Genomic DNA, 25,635 nt, shown 5'->3' on the forward strand with positions numbered 1-25,635 from the left:
GGTGACTGACAGTTAACTGCCAAATATTGTTTGAAATTTAAACCAGGCAGCTTGACCCTGATTGGTTAAGGCATTGCCCTGAGGAATGAGTGAGCAAATGGCTGGCATTAATTTTGTTCCAGTAATACTTATGTTTATTTGTTAAGCATGATATTTGGTCTTGTCCTCATTGTCTTATGTAATTTATTTGGCTTTGCAGCATTTGTATTTCTGATACTGGATAATAGGTTATAAATGTCTGTGGTACTGTTCTCAGCAAATTTTTAACCCTCATTTATCCTTGGCATTGAGGTTAGAAATAGATTGGGAACTAGTGCTAATATCAAGAATCTGTTTCGGGGCTTGATTTATTATGGAATGGCAAAGTAAGCTGGAGCACTCAGTGTGAGTGCTCCAGCTTACTTTAAGTTCATCACTTGATTCAATATTGAACAGAAACTAAGTACTTCTCTTGAAAATGTAAATATATATTATATATATCCACTGATATATTGAAAATTAGACTACCTTCAATTACAACAATTTAATTAAAAACTATAACGGTATATTTTTAGCCAGTGACAGTGTTGATTCTAATTTTCAGCAATGTAATAATCCATGCATATTAATGTATAGCTCCTGAATATGATGTCTGCTTTCTTACCAAGATTATGCTCGGAGTTGGGGGGTGGGGTTACCATTGACCAGAAACTGAAATGGACCATATATAAATACTGTGGTAACAAGAGCAGATTAGAGGCTGGGAATTCTGCGGAGAGTAACTTACCTCTTGATTTTCCAAAGCCTGCCCAATATCTAGAAGGCTTAAGTCAGGAGTGTGATGGAACACTCTCCACTTGCCTGGACGAGTGCAGCTCCAACAACACTCCAGAAGCTCGACACCATCCAGGACAAAGCAGCCTGCTTGATCGGCACCCCATCCACCACCTTCAACACCCATTCCCTCTGCTACCGATGCACAATGGCAGCAGTGTGTGCCATCTACAAGATACACTATAGCAACTCACCAAGGTCCTTAGACAGCACCTTCCAAACCCATGACCTTTACCACCTAGAAGGACAAGGGCAGCAGGCACATGGGGTAGAATCATCCCAGATTTGCACTAAGTGTGGTGGTGGTTGGGTAAATGATGTTTTACCCGCTGGCCACAGTGCGGCTTTTCATGCCATATCGTCCCAAACCTGCCGCATTAATTATGCATTCCCAGGAAATACGCCATTTCCACGACGGGCGGGCTCTCACTCGCCTGCCACGCTGTCATCTCACTGCTTCATCACACCAGGCGTCATATTTAAAGTGCAGCCACATGCACACCTCGAGTTCTGCAAAGCAGACATGGCCCTGAAAGGCAAAAGGACTGCAGCCCCAGGTTCAATGACACGTCCCTTGAACACCTTTTGGATGTAGTGGAGGATCGCCGTGACCTCCTCTACCCCCACTCTGGCTGCAGGATGGGCAGCAACATTGTCAATCTGGCTTGGGAGGCGATGTCAGCGGTGGTCAGTGCCAACGCCCTGTAAAAGAGGACAGGCACCCAGTGCTGCAAGAGGATGAATGATCTCCTCCGTTCCACAAGTGTAAGTCACTCTTCTCATCACTCTCAATTCACACACTCTCAAACCAACCACACATCCACAGGGTCCCCACTCACTGCCAGTTCAAGGGACATCACCATTCACTCTCTCACACACACCTTCATTGTCCTCATCCCATCCATGGGACCACTCACCACCCACACATGCCAGGCCTACCTATCATCTGGCCTGGTGAGCATCCTGCTTATACTCTCTCCATCGTTATTTATGCAGGACAAGCGGGCACACAACAAGAGAGAGAGGTTGCAGATGATGGAGGAATGCCTGAAATCAAGGTCTTCATCGACTTTGAAAGTAGAGCCATCCAGCTGGCTGGTGAGGATCTGGACCATCCCTGTGCTGACGGTGAGGTCGGTGGTGCTCTACCAAGTGGGGATCCAGGAGTGCAACATCCACCAGACAGCCATACTGTGAGTGATGTGTCATCTTTCACAGGCCACTGCCATGCACTAATAATCTTTCCTTGCTTTCGCAGGCACATCTGCCAAACAGCCAACGGAGTCCATGGTGCAGGGCCTCCAATCACGCCCTGAGGAAACCTCTGAAGAGGAACCTGCAGGCACCCTCCTTGAAGTCCTGTCACAGCACTCACCCACACCCTCCACCAGCACAAAGAGACACGCCCCAGTAGGACCTGGCTTTAGAGTAGCCTCGGAAGCACAATCTGGTGAGCACATCACAGTTTCTGATCCACAGCAGGTGACAGCAGGGACTTCCCCGGTGTCCAGCACTCGGAGGACTGCTGGAGGCCAGAAATTTGCTCTGAAAAGATGACGAACCACTGGACTTGGTAATGTCACAGTTGCTGGAGCTGCAAAGGCAAGCTCGGGAACATCAGGAAGGGATGTCCGCTGTATTCTTCAGATTGCAAGGCACAATGGAGGAGTCCGCCCGCCTTCAGGCTGAGGTGATAATGCTGGCATGCCAATACACTGAGGTCAACACTGGTAGGATGGCGGCTGCCATGGAGACCATGGTTCAGGACGTCGCTCCTGCACTCCATCGCTGACACCATAGTTGGCCTCCAACAGTGTGTACGTGAGAGAGGTGCAGGACAGCTTGATCTCACTCCAGCAACCTCATCTTCTTAAGGAGTCAGCCAGGGGCCCTCGGGCATCCTTAGATAGGAAGATCAGCAGGTGTACACCCCGGGGCCATCCATCCAGGAGTGTCTGACCCATCCTAATCCTCACTTCCCGTGACCTCAGCAGCTCCACCTCCACAGCTTGAGGATGGTGCCACTGCCACAGCCGGCCCCCGAAAGCAGGCTCTCCATGTCTTTGCCCTCCAGAGGACACCCACCAAGGCCAATCACAGACAGGTCGTAGCAGTCAGCAGGCTGCCTCCACCTCTGCTGTGGATGTCTGGGGAGCACCAAGATATAGCGGTAGGGTTAGGAAGGTTAAGAAAATGTAGTTGCACAGCTTGGGCACAGGTGTTAATCACTTGTACATAATGTTCTCTATTGTCAATAAATTCCCAAGAATGTCTCCCTGCCTATGGCTCCTTGTTCTGATGAGCAATGTTTGTGTCACTCAGATATGAAACCTTTCTGCTCAAGATAAAGACAGGTGTCTCAGTCCAGGGCCTCTTTCCTATACTTTGTGTAGCCTTCAGAACAAAATGATGGTCCAGCCTCACACTCCCTGGACACATTAGTGATGCCTGCACCTCGATGGTGCTTGACATTGCTGCCAGAATGTAGTGGGCAGGCGCCACAGAGTTCTGTCATTCTCTCTGTGTGCTCTCAGCACCTTTAAGGTGGGACTGGTTCCCATCTTGTCATCATCTGTGACCAGTGTCGCTGTACTCCCGAAGGGGTCAGGTGCTGAAGACGGACAAAGGATCAGGTGCATTTAAAATTTCATGGCTGTGTCTCTATGATATGACCCTGATTACAGAGCATAAGTGAGCTGCCCTCGACCAGGCAGGAGTCAGACATGCTCAGATCTGTGGAGTTTTCTCACTGCATGTTGTCGTCATCCGCCTGCAATCAAGCGACTATTGGAGCCTCCGCTGCATGTCCATGACAGAAGCATTATCACAGAGGGTATGCGTGCTGCCATAAGCCAGACTGGAGTCAAACGTTCATAGATGCAATGTGAGGATCTATGGTGTCCCTTCACTTCATGTCGTCATCATCCTCCACAAATCTAGCAGCTATGAGGGCCTCCCGAGCGCACCTGCCTCATCTGCCCAATATGAGGGCCTCATCCCCATCATCGTTGCCTCCGAAGACAACCACCATCGTCACCATTGACGTCTTCCTCATCAGAGGAGACCTCCAGCTCCTGCATCTCCTCCTCAGCCATCTCCCTTCCCCGTTGCAGCGCCAGGTTGTAAAGGGCACAGCAGGCGATTATGATGCGTGACACCCTCTGTGGGCTATATTGAAGGGCTCCACCAGACAGGTCCAGGCACCGGAACCTCATTTTCAGCATCGCGATACACCTGCAGTATATGGAGTGCAGCGGTTCAAGAGAAAGCTCACCACCATCTTCTCGAGGGCAATTAGGGATGGCCAATAATTACTGGCCTAGCCTGTGACGTCCATATCCCATGAAACAATTAAAAAAAATATAAGGGGGAACCAGTGGATGAGGTATATTTGGAGCTAAGAGGTTGTTGCACAAAATTAGTAGTAATGATTGGCATGGATTGAGGATTGGTTAACAGACAGAAAACAAAGTAGCAATGAATGGTCATTTTCATGCTGGCAGGGTGTGAATAGTGGGGTGCCGCAAGGATCAGTACATGGACCTCAGCTATTTGCAATCTATTTCAAGGACTTAGATGAGGGGACTTAGTTTAATGTATCCATGTTTGCTGACGATACAATGCTAGGTAGGAAAGTAAACTGTGGGAATGTTGTAATAAGACTGCAAAGGATATAGACAGGTTAATTGATTGGGCAAGGTGGTGGCAGATAGGGTATAATGTGGGGAAATATGAAAGGATCCACTTTGGCAGAAAGAATTGAAATGAAAAATATTTGTTAAAAGATCAGAAAGTGTAGGTCCAGCAAGCGATTAGGAAGGCAAATGGTATGTTAACGTTTATTGCAAGGTGGTTGGACTATATGAGTAAGGAAGTTGTACTGCATTTATATCGGACGTTGGTAAGACCACACCTGGAGTATTGTGTGCAGTTTTGGTCTTTTTAAGCAAAGAAGGATATGCTTTCCGTAGAAGGGATGCGACCAAGGTTCATTAGATTGATTCCTGTGTGAGAGAGCTGTCTAGTGAGGAGAGGCGGAGTAGAATGGGCCTATACTATCTGGAGTTTAGAAGAATGAGAGGTGATCTCATTGGCATGTACAAAATTCACAGAGGGGATAGATGATGGGAGGCTGTTTCTCCTGGTTAGGGAGTCTAGAATTAGGATCATTGTCTTTGGATAAGGGGTCGGCCATTTAGGACTGAGATGAAGAATTTCTTTGCTCAGAGGATTGTGAATCTTTGGAATTCTATACCTCCGAGCACTGTCAATGAGTATAATTAAGACTGAAATTGGTAGATTTTTGGGCATGCAAGCCCAAATGATATGGGGATAGTAGGGAAAGGTGGAATTGATTTAGAAATTCAGCCATGTTCTTATTGAATGCGCAGGCTCGTATGGCCTACTCTTATTTCTTATGTTCTTTTCTTTAGTTTTTTTTTGATTTAAGGCAATATAGAAAACACGAGAATATTTCATGGAAATTTATGCATTGGTTTTGTATTGTACTATGTATACTGCTGGAATCTTACTAATCCTGTAATGTATACCTAATTTATCCATTACCATATGAAATAAGTTTCATTAAGCTCTGCAAGGAATTAACAAAACTAATCATAAAGAACATGCAGTTAGAACGGGTATTGCTAAATTGATTTTTCTATTAGAATCAATTCTTAATGATTAAACAAAGCAACTGTTCAATGAAGTACTTTAAAGTATTAATGTGTTTTAAATGCTGTCGTTAACATCCTCCTTCATTTAAATAGTGATTTCACTGTGGAGTTCACAAAACAATTTCAAGTGAAATGCAAGCTGTTCCATTTCCAACGAGGGTGATCCTCATGGACCCAGATTCTTCCCACATCTTTAACATAGTCTCCAGTAATTTTTGTTGCATTTAAAGAAAAATTCAATAGATATTGTTTTTAAATGGCCAAGAAGTTCCTGATTGTTTACTTTGTTTATAGCACGGGTGGCCAAACTTACTGAACTTAAGAGCCACACATGATAACCTTCAGATATCTGAGAGCCGCAAGACATGAACAAACTTTACACAGGCTAATTACTGCTAGTAGAAGTCTTGTGGGTCTCCATCCTGGCTGTAAGTCTTTGAAAATCTGACTGATATGTTGTCAAGGCTGTACAAAGGAGCTCTGTCAGGTGCTGTAAGGACTGCATGATGTTTTGACTTTACAAACTTCCTCACGGAGTACAGCGAAAATTGAAATGAGTCGCACACTAGTTTTCTTGAATTGAGGATATTTTGTTTCTGGCAGTTGCTTCCAGGACTTGATTTATGCACCATCTTTATGCCCTGATCCTCCTGGAAGTCCAATAGTTCCATTTCTACAGCAGATATTTTTGTAACCAGAGGTTCGAGAATCAGACAACCATCATTGACCACATCAACCATGAATGGGTTTACAAGAAAGGCAAAGCAGGATCTCAACTCCTGAAAGTCATCAAACCTGGCTCAAAAATTATCAAGCAGTCCTTGTAATTTATCCCTGTATTCTTCAAGTTTGTGATCTTTTACTTCAATATCAGGGAATGTGTTTACCCTCCTTTTGAGATGGGGTAGTGGTTGAAGTTTCTTGACAGTATGTATCTTTGCAAAAGCCTTACCTTATTTTGGAAGCTGAAAACTGCCTGAGTAAGGTCAGAAGTGATCTTATCCTTCCCCTGGAGTGCCAAGTTGAGAGTTTGTAAATGCTGCATAATATCAGTGACAAAGATCAGATCCTGCTTCCATTTGTTATCTTCCAGCTGTGGATAGTATCTTTTCTTTTCAAGAAAAACAATAATAGGCTTCAACAGTTCTAAGACATTGCTGGTTGACAACCACCTCACAATGCAGTAGAAAAAGACATTGTCAGGCTTTTCTTTGAGATCCAGCACTTCAGTAAAATTTTTGAACTGTCAGTGAGTCTCCCCATTTGAGCAGATGAAATTGACAATTTCAAAGACCATCTTCATAACATTTTTGTACTTGAAGTATCTGGCTGCTAGATGTTCATGATGATTGATGCAATGTGTAGGGAGAAATTCCAGAAATTTGGGATCGCTTTTCAAGAGCGCGATTAGGCCTGCATGTTTCCCCACCATTGAAGGTGCTCCATCCATAGCAACACTGACAAGTTTATTCAGTGGTACATTGACATTTGTCAACACTCTGACAAGTGCATCTTCTATGTCAACACCACAAGTTGTTTCTTTTAGCGCCACCAAGTTCAACATTTCTTCTTTCACAATTACATCCGGGGAAACATAATGAACAAATATCGCCAGTTGTGGGTTGGCTTGTATGTCTGTGGATTCATCAAGAGTTAAGCTGAATGCTAGAGAATTCTTCAGATTGTTTTGTATCTTGCTTGCAACATCAACACTGACCTGGGAGATATACCTCTCCGCAGTGTGGTATGAAATTGGAATTTGTGTCATTGAAGTTTTGTGTTCTTTGGATCTAAAACTGCAACAAATTCAGTAATATTCTTAACAAATTCACCATCAGAGTATGGACATTTAGCACGAGCAAGATTCCATGCCATAACCAAGCTAGCTTTGGTCGTTGTGTCAGCTTCCTTATCGAACGTTTAAAGTAGTGTCTGCTGGTTATTTAGGGATGATTTTAACGTGAGTAACTTGTATTTCCGTAATTCTGATTTAGGAGGATAGTCAGATGAAAATGTTTTGTGTTTCAGGTTACTGGCTTTGTAGTGAGTGCATTGCAGATAAGGCAAATAGGTTTCCCATTTTTGACAGTGAATGTAAAATTTTCCTCCCATTCTGGCTTAAAGCCCCCCCCACCCGCTTTTCATCTTTATACATTTGTTTCTTGCAATTTAATGATGTCATTTTCGTTCACCAAGTTCACACAGGGCTAGCACTGAAATCTTCAGTTTTTCCTCTTGATCCTTCCATGCTGCTGAAAATGGCCACTGAGAGTCATGAGGCCCCATGTGGGAAAACTACAAAAGAAATTTCACGACGGTTCTGGAGCAAATCGGTAAAAAGGAGGAGGGTTAAGAAGATCAATGACTCATTCCAGCACTGTCGTGAGATTTCTTTTGTAGTTTCCCGTTGCTCCTACACAGAATGGCATGAGTCTGCAAGACATGAGCGTATTTCAACGAAGGATGTTGTTTTGCTCATTTGTGCTCAGATTCATCTTCAGCTCCATCTTTGGCTGAACTGAATAGGGAAATTTTTTGTTTGATATTAAATCATAAACAAGCAGCAGTGAAAATGCAAGGAGGTGTTTGTTTTAAAATTGAATTTATAATACAAATTGGGTTCCTCTCTCCCGTGATATTGTCAAGGACAATAAAAACGGAAAAAAACAAGAAGATACAATTATTAATCTGGCCTCTGTCACCTGCCCTCGGGGTGTGCAGGTAAGAGTAAGGTGGAATGGATGGAAGGCTAAAAGTTAAGCGACTGACAACAGAGCAAGGTGAAAAATTTCCAATTTCAGTGCAGTCAAAACACCCAGCCTAATTTTAACCACCAAACACTCACTTCCTCTGAACAAGCCCCTTCTAATTCCCCTCCCTTGCCTGCAAAAGCCCCCCTCTACCTACCACAGCAAGCGAATTGCTCCCCCTATTTAATTCCACCTTCAGTATCAAATTCTCCCTCCCCGTGAACAGATCCCTGTCAAAATACTCTCTCCCCACAATCAGACCCCTGTCTAAATGCCCCCTCCCTAAGAACAGATGCTGGGCTAGACTTTGACTAGGTGCAATCATGCAAACCGGGCGCTTGTGAATCTCTGAAATTACATTGAGCTCTCTGGACCTGCAGGTCTCAATATTTGTACCTCCGAGAATCCCCCAGATCCCACCCTTTGTAAAAATTCCACTGAAGGCCTTAAATTAATCCCTCTATCTCCCCGTACCCACTCAGTCCAGGATTGGTGCTGTTTGCACATTAAATATTAACAGTGAACCTTCCATTTCCAGCACAGTTACCTCTCTCTCTCTCTCACTCTCATTATCTTTCCCTCCCCCTCTGTCTTAAAGAGTAAGAGCCCAGGATGCATGCTCTCAATTACACAGACATTCCCTTCACGACATTTCAACAGGGAAAAAAGATCAGTTATAAAGCAGAGGCTTAAAAGATCGAGACACAGTTACCTCCACCTTTGTGAAATCGCTCTGTTTTTCTTTATTTCTTGCTTTGTCTGTATCTTGTCTCTCAATCCCTATCTCGCTCTTGTTCTTTCTCATTCTCTCCATTTCTATCTCATTTGCATCACTGTGTATCTTTCTCTGTCTCTTTCTCTCTATCCTGGGTGTGACCTTCAGAAATGTACTGTCACATATTTCTGTCAGACCTTTAATTGTATCAAAATGCCTACGTAAAGAAATAGTGCTTTTTTAGTCATTTGTTACAGTAAAAAGTTTTAAAACATGAAATCTTGACATGTCATTCTTTCAGCTGTTAACTGTAAGTTCGAATTTTTCTTTAAAAGTTATCGGTCCCGATGAGGATCATTACACCCTGTGTTGTCAGAATATATGTCTGGATTTTTAATTTCATTAAGACACTTCAGACTACAGTCCCTAGCATCTATTGCAAGAGCTTTAACTGAACAAAGGAGGGCTTGTATGGACCTATCTAAAGTTATGTTGAGATTACCCAAATAGGCTTAGGCTTACTTTAATTGTTCTATTTTAAATTGAAGGCTAGTTTAAAATGATCATTCTGCCTTTCTGTGCTGCAGTGAAGTCTGCTTTGTATCCTGAAAGTTATTGTGCAAATGCGAGCTACAATCAATTCCCAGAACATGTATGAAATCTATGACACAAAAGCAAAATACTCTGAATGCTGGAAATCTGAAATAAGAACAGAAAATGCTGGAAATACTCAGCAGATCTGGCAACATCTGTGGAGAGAGAAGTAGAGTTAATTTTTCAAGTCTGTGACCTTTCATCAAAGCATGACACCTGTAATTCAGTCAGAGGAGATATAACACAGTGTGATTTACTATTATTGTTGATGAATTTGGTGTTAGCAAAGCTAACAGATGAATGTACAGATCCCCATTAATAGATATATAAAAAAATTAATCTTAGTTTTCTATCTTTAAGTGACTGCTAAATAGGAGATTTATGGGATGCCTTGTGCCAACTAATCATTGTGTGGAGGCTTCAGTGCATGATTCTGCATCACATGACAGATTGGGATGCGGGTGAATTTCAATTGATAAGGACAGTCCTGTCTTATATATATTGGTAAAAATATTAAAAGCAGTAATTCTCCCTCACCCAATTCAGTTAATTGCTGGTTTATTAAAGAGCTATCTTGAGATACAATTTTAGTTAATACGGTCCTCGAATGATGGCTATTTTATGAAGTAAAATATTAATATTTCATAGGAAAGGCTAGTGCATTTTACATATAAAGAAGGAACTTTCATGATCATATAACAGGTTGTTAATTGTATTTTTTTTGTTTTCTTTAATAAGTCCACACATCATCTTCCTATCGCAATCTGTATTGTCTGGCAGAAAGCATCTCTGTGGAGTACGATTGTGCCATGAAATAGCTCATGCCTGGTTTGGACTGGCTATTGGTGCTCGTGATTGGACTGAAGAGTGGATAAGCGAAGGCTTTGCTACTTATTTGGAGGATGTGTTTTGGGCAAACGCACAGAAGGTACATTTTTATTTTATCTTGTGTGTTGGCAGATTCCTCTATAGTGCTTCATGTGTTTGTCTGATATTGAGTTTGCTGCTATAGTGTTGGTAAGTAATGTTTTTAAAATTAATTAATTCTTCTGCTGAAAGAACTGCAGACGGCAGTTTCAGGCAAATATATTGCAGTGAATAATCACCTCTTTGATTTTGCATCTGAGATTATTGGGTCCTGATGCTGATGCAATGCCTAATGTCAAATGTGAGTCCCAACTCTGGTGTCAATCCAGTAGCACAATCACTTGTTTATGTGCCTGTTTGTGTGGTTGTGTTTTTACCTGTGAGGCAGAGACTGTGAAAGAAAACAAAACATAAGAATGGCATTATCCTTGAAGTTGAGAGAGGTCTTGAAATTTAGAACCATAGAAAGGTTACGGCGCAGAAAGAGGCCATGCAGCCCATCATGCCTGTGCTGGCCATAAAAAGATGAAAAATAAACTAGCTGCTCATCTTAGCCCCACTTTCCAGCTCCTGGTCTGTAGCCTTGCAGGTTACAGCACTTCAGATGCAGATCCAAGTACCTTTTAAATGAGTTGAGCGTTTCAGCCTCAAATACCGATTTAGGCAGTGAATTCCAGATGCCCACCAGCCTCTGCATGAGTAAGTTTTTCCTCATGCCCCCTCTAATCCTTCTGCCAATCACCTTAAACCTATGTCCCCTGGTAATTGATCCCTCAGCTAGGGGAAACAAATATTTCCTGTCTACTCTATCTAGGCCCCTCATAATTTTGTACACTCAATTACGTCACCCCTAAGCCTCCTCTGTTCTCAGGAAAACAACCCTAGTCTATCTAATCTTTCCTCATAGCTGCAATTTTCAAGCCCTGGTAGCATTCTTGTAAATCTTCTCTGTACTCTCTCCAGAGCAATTATGTCCTTTCTGTAACTGTCCTTCCTTTACTTCCCCCTATTCCCAACATGTTCTTACATGCAGAGATAAGCTCTTCCATAGCAGTTAAGAGATTGCGTTTTCTGAGCCCTTTTCTAGTTTGGGTCTGCTCTATTATAGTATGCTTCCTCTTGGAACTGTTCATTGTCCTTCCAATTCAAAATATATTTGTTAATCAGTAGACTCTTCATCGAATTTCTTATTCGGGTCAGAGACTTGAAATGCACCATGGTCTAGGTCAAGTTCTGGCTGCTTAAAAAATCTTGAACCTCAGCACCCATTGTTGGAAAACTGGAACCTGAAGCAGGGCAACTATCCCAGAGGGAAAAGATGTTCTCCAGGTACTTTGTGATATTAAGTCATAAAGAGTGCAAGATTTTTTTAAACATCGGACAATGGGCAATATTCTCTCCCAATTTTTTAGCGTGGATTTTGATTTCTTCTCCATTTAAAAAATTTTCGGCAAAATTATATAAACGATAATTTTCTAATTGTGTGCTGCTAGCAGGAAGCCTCACAACTTAGGAGCACTAATTGAAATTCAGGCTTACACTGCACATGGTGCAGAATTGAGAGAGTGTTTGCACTGGTGAAAGTGCTGTTTTTTGGATGTTAAATCAAAGCCCTGTTTGCTCTCTAAGGTGGACATAAAAAATCTCATTGCACCATATCGAAGAAGAGCAGGGGCGTTATCTCCGATGTCTTGGCCAATATTTGCCCTTCAGTCAACATCACAAAAACAAATTATCTGATCGTTATCACATTGCTGTTTCCAGGAGTTTACTGTGCATAAGATTGGCTGCAATGTTTCTAATGTTACAAATGTTCTTCATTTCAAACTCACTTTGTTGGCTTTAAAGTGCTTTGCGATATTGTGAGGTGGTGAAAGATACCACATAAATGAAAGTCTTTTTTTCTTTTTTATGGTTTAATGGCTAATTTTAAGGTTGACTGAGTTAGTATCATTCTTGCTTCTGATTTATAACATTGTAGAACTTGAGCACAGAATCTAGAGTGATAACAATGCTGTGCTGAGCTAGAGCTGCTTTGTCAAAAGTGTCACCTTTTGGATGAAGTATTAGATGGATGCCCCTTGTGTTTATTCAGGGGAGTGTGAAAGGTTTTATAGAGCTATTTGAAGAAAAACAAGGTCTAATCACAGTGTTATGGACAACACTCTTCCAGTAACCAAGGGGATCAAAAGCAGATTAACTGGTCATTCATTCCATATGCCTATATGGAGACTTGCTGTGTGCAAATTGGGTGCTGTGTTTGCTTACAATGGCAACAGTAATTATAGTCAAAACTGATTAATTGGCTGGAAAGTGCCTTTGGACATCCTGAGGATGTGAAAAAAGTTATATAGCTGCAAACTTATTATTTACACAAGACAATGAACTGCCATGAAATTTGAAGAAGGTGGAAATTAAAATATTATTTTCCAGAAAGCTATCCCCTTATTGTATTCATGCACCTTAGAATCACAGAATGATACAGCACAGAAGGAGAACATTCATCTCATTGTTACCCATGCTGGCTCTTTGAAAGAACTATTCAATGAGTCAATTTCTCCTGTCTTTGCCCCAAAGCCCTATAAATTTATCCCCTTCAATTTATCTAATTTCTTGTTGAAAGTTGTTACTCGATCTGCTTAACCCCTACCATTTGCCTTCTCAGTCCATTGTGGCATGTTGATGTTGTTCTTTTAATGTCTCCTTTTTTGTTAAACCACCTCTGTTAGGATCATAAGTCAGGGACCTATGAGATCGATACATCAGTGGGATTTGGTTGAAATGTCAACATAAAATGCTAGAAGATTTGGAGTTTACATTTTCTTTGAAAAAGATTCCAATGTTTAATAAATAAAAACAGGATTTTTAACATTTTGGTTTCACCAGAAATGAACTTGGAAATGGAGGTTATAAAAAACTTACATTTTAAAATCACTTCGAAAAGCTATTTCTTGGAAAAAGAGGTTAGATTTTATAAAATTAATATTGAAGGAGGAACAGAGGACCACAAGACGTAGAAGCAGAAGTAGGCCATTCGGCCCATCGAGTCTGGTCCGCCATTCAATGAGATCATGGCTCATCTGATAATACTCAATTCCACTTTCCTGCCTTTTCCCATTAACCTCTGATTCCCTTACTGATTAAAAACCTGTCTATCAGCCTTGAATATACTTAATGATGCAGCCTCTACAGCCGTCCCCGGTAAAGAATTCCACAGATTCACTGCCCTCTGAGAGAAGAAATTTTTCCTCATCTCTGTCTTAAATGGGCGACCCCTTACTCTGAGATTATGCGCTCTCTCCCACAAAGGGAAACAACTTCTCAGCATCTACCCTGTCAAGCCCCCTAAGAATCTTATATGTTGCAATAAGGCCCCCTCTCATTGTTCCAAACTCCATTGAGTACAGGCCCAACCTACTCAACCTCTCCTCATAAGAAAATCCCTCCATACCCGGGATCAACCTAGTGAACCTCCTCTGGACTGCCTCTAATGCCAGTATATCTTTCCTTAGGTAAGGGACCAAAACTGTATATGTAGGTGTGGTCTGACTAGTGCCTTGTATAGTTTTGGCAAGAGTTCCCTATTTTTATACTCTATTCCCATTGAAATAAAGGCCAACATTCCATTTGCCTTACCTATTACCTGCTGAACGTGTATGCTAGCTTTTTGTGATTCATGCACGAGGACTCCCAAATCCCCCTGCGCGGCAGCTTTTTGCAGTCTTCTTCATTTAAATAATATTCAGCTCCCCTATTCTTCCTGTCAAAGTGCACAGTCTCACATTTTCCCACATTATATTCCATCTGCCAAGTTTTTGCCCAATCACTTAACCTGTCTATATCCCTCTGTAGACTCTTTGTGTCATCCTCACCTCACCCACCTATTTTTGTGTCATCCGCAAACTTGGCAATAGTGCCTTCACTTCCCTCATCTATGTCATTAATATACATGGTAAATAATTGTGGTCCCAGCACTGATCCCTGTGGCACTCCACTAGTTACAGGTTGCCATAGTGAAAATGCCCCCCTCATCCCAATTATCTGTCTTCTATTAATTAGTCAATCCTCTATCCATGTTAATATACTACCCCCAACACCATGGGCTCTTACCTTATTAAGTAGCTTTATGTTCGGTACCTTATCAAATGCCTTTTGGAAATCCAAATATTTTACACCTACTGGTCCCCCTTTATCTATCCTGCTTTTTACCCTCAAAGAATTCTAATAAATTCGTCAGGTATGATTTCCCCTTCATGAAGCCATGCTGACTCTGCTTGATTAGATTATGCATTTCTAAGTGCTCTGCTTTACATCCCTTTAGAATAGACTCTAACATTTTCCCGATGATGGCTGTTAAGCTAACTAGCCTGACTGGCTCTGAAGAAGGGTCATATGGACTCAAAATGTTAACTGTTTCTCTCTCCACAGATGCTGCTAGACCTGCTGAGTTTTTTCAGCATTTTCTGTTTTTGTTTCAGATTTCCACCATCTGCAATATTTTGCTTTTAACTGGCCTATAGTTACCTGTTTTTTGTCTCCCTTCCTTTTTGAATAAGGGTGTTACATTGGCAGTTTTCCAATTCTCTGAAACTTTTCCAGAATCTAAGGATTCTTGGAAGATTAATACCAGAGCATCCGCTGTCTCTGTAGATCCTTCCTTCAATATCCTAGGGTGCAACCCATTAGGTCCAGGAGACTTATCAGCCTTTAGCCCTATTAGTTTCCCTAGTACTTTTCCTCTAGCGATAGTTATTGTATTTATTTCCTCCCCCCACCCCCCTCTTTTCCCATTGATTATTTAGTATTTTTGGAATGCAATTTGTGTCTTCTACTGTGAAGACTGAAGCAAAGTATTTATTCAACTCCTCTGCCATTTCCTGGTTCCCCATTATTATTTCCCCAGCATCATTCTCTAAGGGGCCTATGTTCACTTTGGCCTCTCTCTTCCTTTTTATATACTTAAAGAAGCTCTTACTGTTCATTTTTATATTACTTGCTAGTTTACCCTCAAATTTTATTTTCTCCCTCTTTATTTTTTTTTGATCACCTTTTGTTGGCTCTTAAAACTTTCCCAATCCTCTGGCTTACCACTAATCTTTGTCACATTGTATGTTTTTTCCTTCAATTTGATACTATCCTTAACTTCCTTGCTTAACCATGGCTGGTTTATCTCCTCCCTAGAATCCTTCTTCCTCACTGGAATATATCTTTGTTGTGAGTCATGAACTATTTTCTTAAACATCTGCCATTGTTCATCAACCGCTTTTCTGCTAAACTCCTTTCCCAGTCCACCCCAGCCAACTCTGCCCTCATTTCTTTGTAATTACCCTTATTTAAGTTTAGCACAGTTGTTTCCGAATTAAGTTTCTCACTCTTAAACTGAATGCTAAATTCTACCATGTTGTGGTCACTGTTTCCTAGGGGATCTTATACTCTGAGATCATTTATTAAACCTGCCTCATTATACATTACCAAATCCAAAATAGCTTAACCCCTGTTTGGATCCACAACATATTGTTCTAGGAAACTGTCCCGAATACATTCTATGAACTCTTGCTTGTGGCTACCTCTGCCAATTTGATTTTCCCAATCTACATGAAGGTTAAAGTCACCCATGATTAATGTGCTGCCATTTTTACTTGGCCTCATTATCTCCTGATTTATTCTTTGTCTTACAGTATAGCCACTATTAGGGGGTCTATAGACTGCTCCAACCAGTCCTTCTTCCCCTTGTTATTTCTTAGACTAAATCATTCTGAAATGAAATGAGGGGTCGGTTTATACTGTGGTTGAGGAAGAAAACTTTCTGCTCTGACTGCTGCTCACACCATCCTTGTATATTTGTCACTTCTGATTTAACAACTTTCAACCATGAAACTTGTTAATTTGATAAAATCTATTGCAGCATGTTTTCCTCAAACATAATTTAATTTTGTAAGGCAACTGAAGCGTGCATGTTATTTATGTGTCTTTGTTACATAGGAATATGAAGATCTAGAAAAGATCAATGCAACCCTTCAGGCTGCATTGAGTTCAAAGCATAGCCTACTCGTGGTATCATAGCATCTGTCATAGCCATCAGTTAGTAATTTCTCCAAATGACAATCAAGTTTCCTCTTAAATCTGCCAATGCTATCCAATTTTGCTGTCTTTTCTGCCAGTCCATTCCAAGTATTGACCACTATCTGTGTTGTGTAATCTAAACTATGTTCACCCTCCCATCTCTGGGCTTGATTCTGTCTCTTGGTTGTGCAGTTTGTGGTTATTTTGAATAACTTATTAGGATTTGGTTTAGTTTTGACCTTTGAGATATTCCATGAGCTCTTTTTTCATCAGTTAATGCATTCCCATTTTCCCGAATCTCTTATTTTATGGGCCTATTCTCTTCTGTATCCTCTCCAAAGATAGAACATTTGGAGCTTTGAAAAAAATACTAATGTTTGATAATGTCTGCACAGTAGTACATTGACCAGAATTGTGCACAGTATTTCAGGTGTTGCTAAATCAGTTCTCTGTATGACTCACTGTTGTCCCCTGGAACTAGTGTTCGATTGCTCTGACTTGGTAACTCATATGCTTGTTTTCTGTTGCATATTGGCTAATAGTTTCAACAAGCTATCCGCCAGTATCCCAGATCCTTTTATTGTTTTGTTATGTATTTTGCTGCTGTGCATCTTAGAGTGCTAATTGCCCTTCTCAGATTCATCACCATTTCCTACATTAAGCTCTGTATTTGGCCCATTTGTTTCTTGATATTTGCAGCTCTCTCTCCAGGAAGCTCAGGTGGCTTCATTTCTGTCCCATTTTACGAGCAGTTTTGCACAATGTAAAAAAATGCCCTCGCTGACTGCTGAGCCCGGGGATAGATGGTGATGTATTGGCAATATTACTGGAATAGTAATCCAGAGGCCCAGGTTAATGCTCTGGGGACATGAGTTCAAATCCCACCACAGCAGCTGGGGGAATTTAAATTCAATTAATTAATCTGGAATATAAAGCTAGTCTCAGCAATCGTGACCATGGAACATTCATCGATTGTCGTAAAAACCCAACTGGTTCACCATTGTCCTTTAGGGAAGGACATCTGCCATCCTTACTTGATCTGGCCTACATGTGACTCTAGATCCACAGTAATGTGATTAACTCTTAACTTCCCTCTGATATAGCCTATCAAGCCACCCAGTTTAAGGGCAATTAGGGATGAACACCAAATGCTAGCCTTGCCAGTGATGCCCACATCCCACGAAAGAATAAATTAAGTTAGCACCTCACCATCTACTCCATCCTGATGTTGTTCCACTTGCACTTATCCTTGCTGCCTCTGCTTGTTTCTGATTTATTCCATTACTTTGCATCATCTAACCTTGTGTTTGAATCTCCTGTGCAGCAGTGTGTTAAAACTTGGCAAAAATATAAACTATTATTTCTGCTGAGATCCCATTTTTCCTATATGTCACTATTTGCCACAAAGAAGTCCAATAAGTTTGTCAGACATGACCAACCACTAACAAATTTGTGCTGATTTGCTCTTAGTTCGGGACCCTTAAAATTTGTTATAATCAGACCAGAAGTGAACTGGCTCCCCTCTTTTCAACCTCCTCGTTTGGTCACAGCAAAGGTTTAACTTTCTTTTTCACGAGAATATGCTTTTTCCGAATCCAAATGTATTTAACTATTTAAGCAATGTGCAATAAGGAGCCAATCAAACGAGACTTTCTTGAGTCAAAGAAAGAGCAAATTTATTAACCACTAAACCTGAGAAAAAAATAATAAAAATGTGACATCTCTCTCTCTCTCTCTCACACACACACACACACACACACACACACACATATCAGAAATAAGGGAAGTTAGAGTGCAATAAAATAAGTTAAAAGGAGGTGCGGTTAAGTGTCTTTTGCTTGTTCTTGAGGTGTGGATTGTTAAATGTGGCCAATTTGGAATAGCTGGTTTTGTGGATGCGGTCAGATGTAGAAGATGTTGCAATTATTATGAGATTTCTGTTCACTGGTAGGCTTCTGTTAGGTGACTTCTCGAACCAGGTAACACACTTTTTCCAAAAGAGAGAGAGGAAGAGAGTTCAGCTTTTCAGTCTGTTTCCTCTGCTGAAAACTTTCTTGATGCTCCCGTGCCACTTGCAATCTCTCTGCAGTGGCTGTAGCCTGTCCTGTTATATTTTACCCATTGTGTATTTCCAAGGGGTTTTGCATGGGTCTGTCTGTGGAAGCCATTGTTTCAATGTCCAGCACTTTGCATTTTAATGCCTCTTCCTTAGACAACGATGGGTTTCGCTGGGTCTCTGAATTATAGGAAATGTCTTCTTCTTCACACTCCCCTCAGGGTGGTTTGTTTGTTTTTCACCTTCACCTTGGAAGGTAGCCTTGCATTTTTAATTAGTTTGTTCTGTCTCATTTCAAATTGCAAAATTTCCAGTCAGTTGAAAGTTAAAAAGTGATATTTTCAAAAATAATGGGGCATAGCCTCATGGCAAATTGTTATTTTTTTGTCAAATTCCACCAATAAATTTACAATTTCTTTTCAGGTCATGAATCTGTATAAACTAATTTCTTGCTGAATTTCACAATGCCTCCCAACCTCACAAGATTTTTTTCTCATCAAAAATTAGACCTGGAAGATGCATGCATATTATAATCCTAATGTCAGGACATTCAGTGAAGGCCTATGATCATTTATATGTGTATGCTATGAAGACAATTAATAACAATGATTGCAATAGCACATAATACATTATGCGAAAGTAAATTTTGCTATAAACGACTTCCTATTTGGTAGTTGGAGGCCAATCATGTCAGCCTCAAGAGCTGCAAGAGTTCCTCAGTGTAGCATCCTGAACCCAATCCTCTTCTGCTCCTTGATCACTGACCTTCCCTTCATCACTGGGTTAGAAATCTGGCTGTTCGCTGATTTTTTCAATGTTCAGCTTCCTTCGCAGTTCCTCAGATGATGAGCAGTCCATGCCTGCATGTAGCAGAAATGGCTTGGGCTGATAAGTGATTAGTAACATTTATGCCATACAAGTTCCAGGCAATAAGCATCTTCAATAAGAGAAAGGCAAACCATTTCCCCCTGATAGTCAATGTACTTCCATTCACTGAAATCCCCAACATCAAGAGGATGGTGATTGGCCCCAAAATTCTATTGAACCAATCACATAAATGCTGGGTCTACTAGAACAGTTCAAAGCCTGGGTCTTCAGTGGCATGTGGATCACCTAGCTCCCCAAAGCCTCTCTAACACTTACAAAACTTAAGTTAGGTGTGTAATTGAATATTTTCTACTTATCTGTGTCGGTACAGCTATGACAACACTCAAGGTAAATGTAGACTTGCCAAATGATCTTCCTCATTTGTAACAATCTTGGGATCACAGTTTTCAGTATGCTATGTAATTCTAGTGTCCTTTTTTGTCTTCTGATTTTTGCATATTAACATATATTTCTTACCTCTGTGTGCACTTTTTAACCATTTGAAAGAATGTAGCCTTCAAGTCTGATGGGCTGGAATTTTCTGGAACAACCTGCCCTTACTTAAACATTTTCCTGCACCTTGAGCTCAATATTTTTGTCAAGTATGTTGCTGGAAGTGCAAGTTTCTACTGGCGCAGCAAGGACAACAGGGTACTGAGTAGGAGAGTGAATTAGAGTGGGTGAATTCAATGTCATATGAAGTATTGAAAGGGAAATAAAGGCTAGGGGGAGTTTTAACATTTTGACGCATGTAGAGTGGGTTGCTCCACAGTGTGCAGCTTTTGTCATTGACAGGTTCTCCACCCAGAAGTCAACCTGATTGCTGGGCTTGGGTTACGGTCAGGCAGAGAGCACTCCGGAGGAGGAATCAGTACCACAGTCCAAGGCTGGGATCTAAACCTGACTAGGATGGGTGGGGGGTCGGTTGTCTAATCTCTGACCCCATGGAAGGGGTCCTGTCCTTCACCTTGGGGGTCCATTCCCTGACTCGGGAGAGATTCTGGGGTCTGATATGCGATCTTAAGAGAAGTGTTAATCTGGGAACAGGTGTTGTAGGGTGAGGGGTTGTCTGATGGGACTGATGTCACTTCTGCTCCTCCTGGCCCTCAAGGAATGTTAAGGAGGCACTTGCCTTCTGCCTGAAAGTGTCCTTGCCTTGTTGTACCTGCCAGGTTTTCTGACGCCAGGAAACTGGCCAGCCGGACACAGCCTTTATTTACCTGTGAGGAAATATACCAGGCTTCACTTTTCCTTTAATCTAGTGACATTATTCAAACTTTATCTGACTCATTATTTACCATTTATAAAGATTTGAGTTCAAATTAGCAGTATGATTCCTTTGCACAGAGCACATTTCATTATTTCCATGAAAGTAATGTGCTCAAAATTATGCCTGGCACTTTAATGATTTTGTTGTTCGCCATGACAGGCTGACACTTCAGTGCCATACTGCAAGAGCACCGTACTAGCACCAATCACAAACTTAGAACAACCTAAAGCTCTACACCACAATAGCTTGCTTTTATATAGCATCTTTAATGTAATAAAACATCCCAAGCTGCTTCTCAGAAGTATTATCAAACAAAATTGGACACTGAGGCACATAAAAAGATATTAAGAAACATGACCGAAAGCTTGGTCAATGAGGTAGGTTTTAAGAAGTGAATTAAAGGAGGAAAGAGAAACGATCAGGTTTAGAGAGCGAGTTCCAGAACTTAGGGCTTTGCTAGCTGAAGGCATGGCCAGCAATGGCGGCGCAAGTAAAATTGTGGATAATCAAGAGGCCAGAATTAAAAGAGCTTAGGTATTTCAGAGAGTCGTGAGGCTTGGGAAGATTGCAGAGATAGGGAGAGGCAAGGGCATGGAAGAATTTGAAAACAAGGATGAGAATTTTAAAATAGAAGTGTTGCTTAACTGGGAGCCAACATAGGTCAGTGAACACAAGGGTGATGGGTTAACAGGACTTGGTGCTAGTTAGGACACTGACAGCAGAGTTTTGGATAGCATCAAGTTTACAGAGGGTAGAAAGTGGGAGACTGGCCAGGACTGCATTGGAGTAGTCAAGTCTACAGGTAACAAAGGCATATACCCAACAAGGTACTTTTGAACTGTAGCCACTGTTGTAATGTAAGAAACACAACAGCCAATTTGTGTACACAAGATTCCACAAACAGCAATAAAATACCTGACTAGGTCATATGTTTTAAATGTTGACTGAGGGCTAAATGTTGGTCAGGACACCATGAAAACATCCCTGCTCTTTGCAGTTGGATCTTCTATGTCTACCTGAGAAGACAACATCTCATCTGAAGGAAAGCACCCTCAACAATTCCTTTAGTAAAACCTAGATTATGTACTCAAGTCTCTAGATTTGGGCTTGAACACTTGACCTTCTGACTCAAAGGTGAGAGTGCTGTCACTGAGTCAAAGCTGGCATCTAAAGGTATGAATGAAATAAATTAATCAGCCTCTCCAGGAACTTATAAGGCTCTTATTTTTAAAAGCAAACCTTGAAATGAACAAGAGACCAGACCACAGAGAGGTTTTTGAGCAATAAATTTGGCCCACATACCCTTTTCTCAGGTTTTCACTTGTCTTCAACTCTACCTCCACAGCTTTAATACATCAATTAGACCTTCACTATTTTTTTTAAAAAGCCCTGGATCGAAATTCCCAGCAGTTATTGTGTCACGGTATAATACTTTTAACAGGCCATTTTTGCACACGATCCTTCCTAGCCATGCATAGGCTGTATGCCATGCCTCCTTGTTCCATTCTTGCTCCCTTGAACTGAGTGCTGACATGCTCTAATTCACCCTAGGCTGTTTGCTCCAATTCCAAATTACAGCCTGATCCCAAGGCCATCGTCTCCACTGTCTCCATACATTCCATCTGTGCCAACTTTGTCTCTTCTTCCCCACTGCACCCGCACTCCCCCGCCACCTTTATTTTTAATCTGCACAATTTGCACCAGTTTCTACAGATTTGTGCCTACCTCATCCATCTCTGATCTGCTACATATTAGCTGCCACCTAATCCAAATGTGAGGCTGGCTGCACAGCTTTTTGGGATCCTATCTTTTAAATTGGAGGCACTAAAGACCCTCTGACATGTTCAGGTACAGGTCCTGAGTTTGTGAATGATTGGCCAAAATATCTCCAGTGATGTTCTACCTGCATGCATTTGTACCTCTCAAACTCCTCTTACTTATCTGAATGGTTTAGCACTTTTGGAGCCCCAAAGCAATGCCCATCTTTCCCCCTTTATAAATTATAAAAGTCAAAGCCAACAGTGATGAAGAATAATGAAGAAAAGTCTTGGTGGGAGACAAAAAACAAAGTGTTAAAAAAGGAGAGCTACCCAGCAAAACCAGTAAGTTGACGGAACAAAATGCGAGAAGCAACACCCCCTAGCCAAACATCTTTTTTTCCCTGTTTCAGCAGGTAAGCTCCAGGGACTTCAATGCTCTAGTTGTGATGACTGAAGCTCACACTTTGTGAGGCGCTAAATCTGGCAGGACAAGCTTTTATCCGTTAGATTTTATTATTTAAAGTTGGGCTGCATATTTTAGTATTGAGACATTATTATTCACGGCTAAATTGCACCTTGTAAAATCAGGCAGGCAACAAATCGGCATGCCTGATTTTATGACCCCCTGGTTTTCTGGGGCCTCAGAATTTATTCTATTAAGTATATCAATAAAGGAATGTGTGTGGGAGCCAGATAAGACATTGAGAGCCATAGAGAAAGGAGAAGAGATGGGGAACAAGAGATTTACAAATTGTGTTAGAAATAGAATGAGAAAAATACTCAAGCATAAACAGAAAAGTATTGACTTTTATAATGGGAATAGTCTGTAGCATCAATAAAGAGAGAAAGTGGAATATAAAGCAAAGAGCAGATGTCACGCAAAGAGGATGAATAAGCAAAAGAGAAACAGAATTTCTTTGTACCTTGCTGAACTTGACAGAAAACTACTATAATGTATAAAACCAATTACAGTGAAGTTCATAGTCTGTGATTATTCAAATTTCAAGCATTTTTATGCTAATGGTTGAAGTATGGACTGGAATGATTAGCAGCTGGTGGCTGATATGTAAACATTCATTAGTTTTGAAGAAATAAGAGCTTTATATGTTTTGTCAGAACTTCTATTTCTAACAAATACATTTTCAAAGTAGAAGTTGCAATATTTGCATAAATTGTTCTAACTTATTCACCTATGTTAGTGAAATGGATCCAACAGTGGCAGTGCATGTGGAATAGATAGATAATTACATATCTGAAGCACTTCAGTTTCAAAGGGAGCCTGGTTGGGTCAGGGCTGCCAATCAGAGATGGGTTTGGACTTCTAACAGGAGTCAGGTTAGGGTTGGATAAGGTTGCGTTTTCCAAAATCTGCTGTTGGTTCTATCAAAGCTGTGTTGAAAGTTTGAAAGCTTGTCCTTCCTTCGTATAGCTACCTCTATCTATAGCAGGTTAAAAGAATAATTGATTCAATTTTCATATATTTTAACATCTGAACAAATCTGCTTAATTTTCTCTGTATTTTCCTTTTAACAAAGAAATTAAACAAGCAATTTTTAGGGGTACAAATTTCATAAATATATTTTGGCATGAAAGCAAGGCTTAATAGTAGCAGTAAAAATGGAAGGAAAGTTGGCGATCATTTTCTACGAATCTTACCAATTGCCAGTTTAAGGTTAATGGAAGGAAGTAAGTAAAGCCCAAGACATTTTCAGTATTTTTCCATTTATTTAATAGGTTTAATATTGAAAAGAATGATGAATGTTTCATTCCTTTTCTATTTTGATGCTGTAATAATGTATTCTTCCACTTTGAGTTAGAAAGCATACATTGATTGAATGTATTTTTCTAGCTCTCAGAAGAAGCAGCTAAAGAGCAGCACCAACTAAAGTCCCTGTTGCGATGGCGGAGGCTCCGAGACGAAGTTCAGAACTCGGAAGAAGAGTTGCAAGTGCTGAGGTGAGCACAGCTACATTGCACATCAGTGATGATGCCATATAATCAGGCATTTTGTTGTCTTAGAAAATGATTTGAAATTTATAAAATAACAATGAAAAGCATACATTTAAATCAGACAGACTGAGCCTCCAGATATTTGAATTAAACTGATTTTAAATGTGCAGTCATAATGTAGGTGCCTATTGTGTAATGTATAATTTTGAATTTTAAGATGAACTTTTTTCAGGAACTGGAAAACTAGGTATCTACTCCATTTATGTACATGTTCCTGGAGTATGTGATATAGCAATTTGGATGGGCCCAACTCTCTTTGGATCCCAATTTTAAAAATATCCTTGTACTCCAAGGTTTATGCCCTGGGGAAACTCATAGCACATATTATCAATTGTTAGTTGCATTTGGTTGCTAAAATTTATCCCTTAATTGCTTGAACTATTTTGCCTTTTTGCATGATAAGCCCATTTTTTATTCCACACCGCCCCCCCCCGCAACCACTGTTTCTTGAAATGTTTAATGGTCCATAGAAGTGTAGAGCATTTACAACACAAGGAATTCATTCATAACATTGTGTCCATGCCAGTTATTTGCTAAAACAATCTAAAATTAAACCCACTGCTGCATGCTCTCCCCACGATCCTGCATCATGCATCCTCTGTTTCAATATTTAGCCATTCTTTTTCCCTTAAAAATGCATTGGTCTCTGTCCCAATCACTCCCTTGTGGCAAAGCATTCCTTGCTGAAAAACTCTGCATTAAGAAATTTCTCCTAAACACTCCTCTCACCCCTGTAATGACAACTTTAAGTTCACAGAATCACAGATCACAGAATGGTTACAGCACAGAAGGAGGCCAGTTGGCCTGTCATGTCGGCACTGCTTCTCTGAAGAAGCAATTTACCTAGTGCCAATCCCCGGCATTCTCCCTGTAACCTTCGTCCTTGACTGCACAGTCAAAGGTTATATAACGGGGTATTTAAAACTGCATAATGTTGTCTAACTATTGCCTTGTACAAATTTATCATTACCTCTTTGCTATTGCATTCTCTGCCCCTATTTATGAAACTCCAAATTATTTGTCCTTTTATGGTCGAATTGTCCTAGATTTGCGCTGAGTGCGATAGTGAGCAGGTAAAACAATGTTTTACCCACCGGCCGCGATTTTCATGCCGTATTGTCTCAAACCTGCCAAATTATTTATGCGCTCTCAGGACACATGCTGTTTCCATGGTGGGCGGACTCTCATTCGCCC

General features: G+C 40.9%; 1 protein-coding gene across 7 annotated transcripts in view; it reads left to right on the forward strand.

Moving 5' to 3' along the window:
• The window catches only part of aopep (aminopeptidase O (putative)), a 339,483-nt gene that overhangs the window by 97,154 nt on the left and 216,694 nt on the right, over nt 1-25,635 (forward strand). For all 7 annotated transcript variants that reach the window (XR_013580231.1, XR_013580232.1, XM_078568338.1 and 4 more), the window contains 2 exons: nt 10,287-10,476; nt 24,281-24,387. Coding sequence is in view for 5 of the 7 variants with exons in the window: in XM_078568338.1 (XP_078424464.1) it covers nt 10,287-10,476; nt 24,281-24,387 (297 nt within the window). In the remaining 2 variants the exon portion in view is untranslated. The remainder of the gene's footprint in view (nt 1-10,286; nt 10,477-24,280; nt 24,388-25,635) is intronic.

The sequence above is a fragment of the Cetorhinus maximus genome, chromosome 2 (assembly GCF_964194155.1).
Source record: "Cetorhinus maximus chromosome 2, sCetMax3.hap1.1, whole genome shotgun sequence".
Lineage (NCBI taxonomy): Eukaryota > Metazoa > Chordata > Chondrichthyes > Lamniformes > Cetorhinidae > Cetorhinus > Cetorhinus maximus.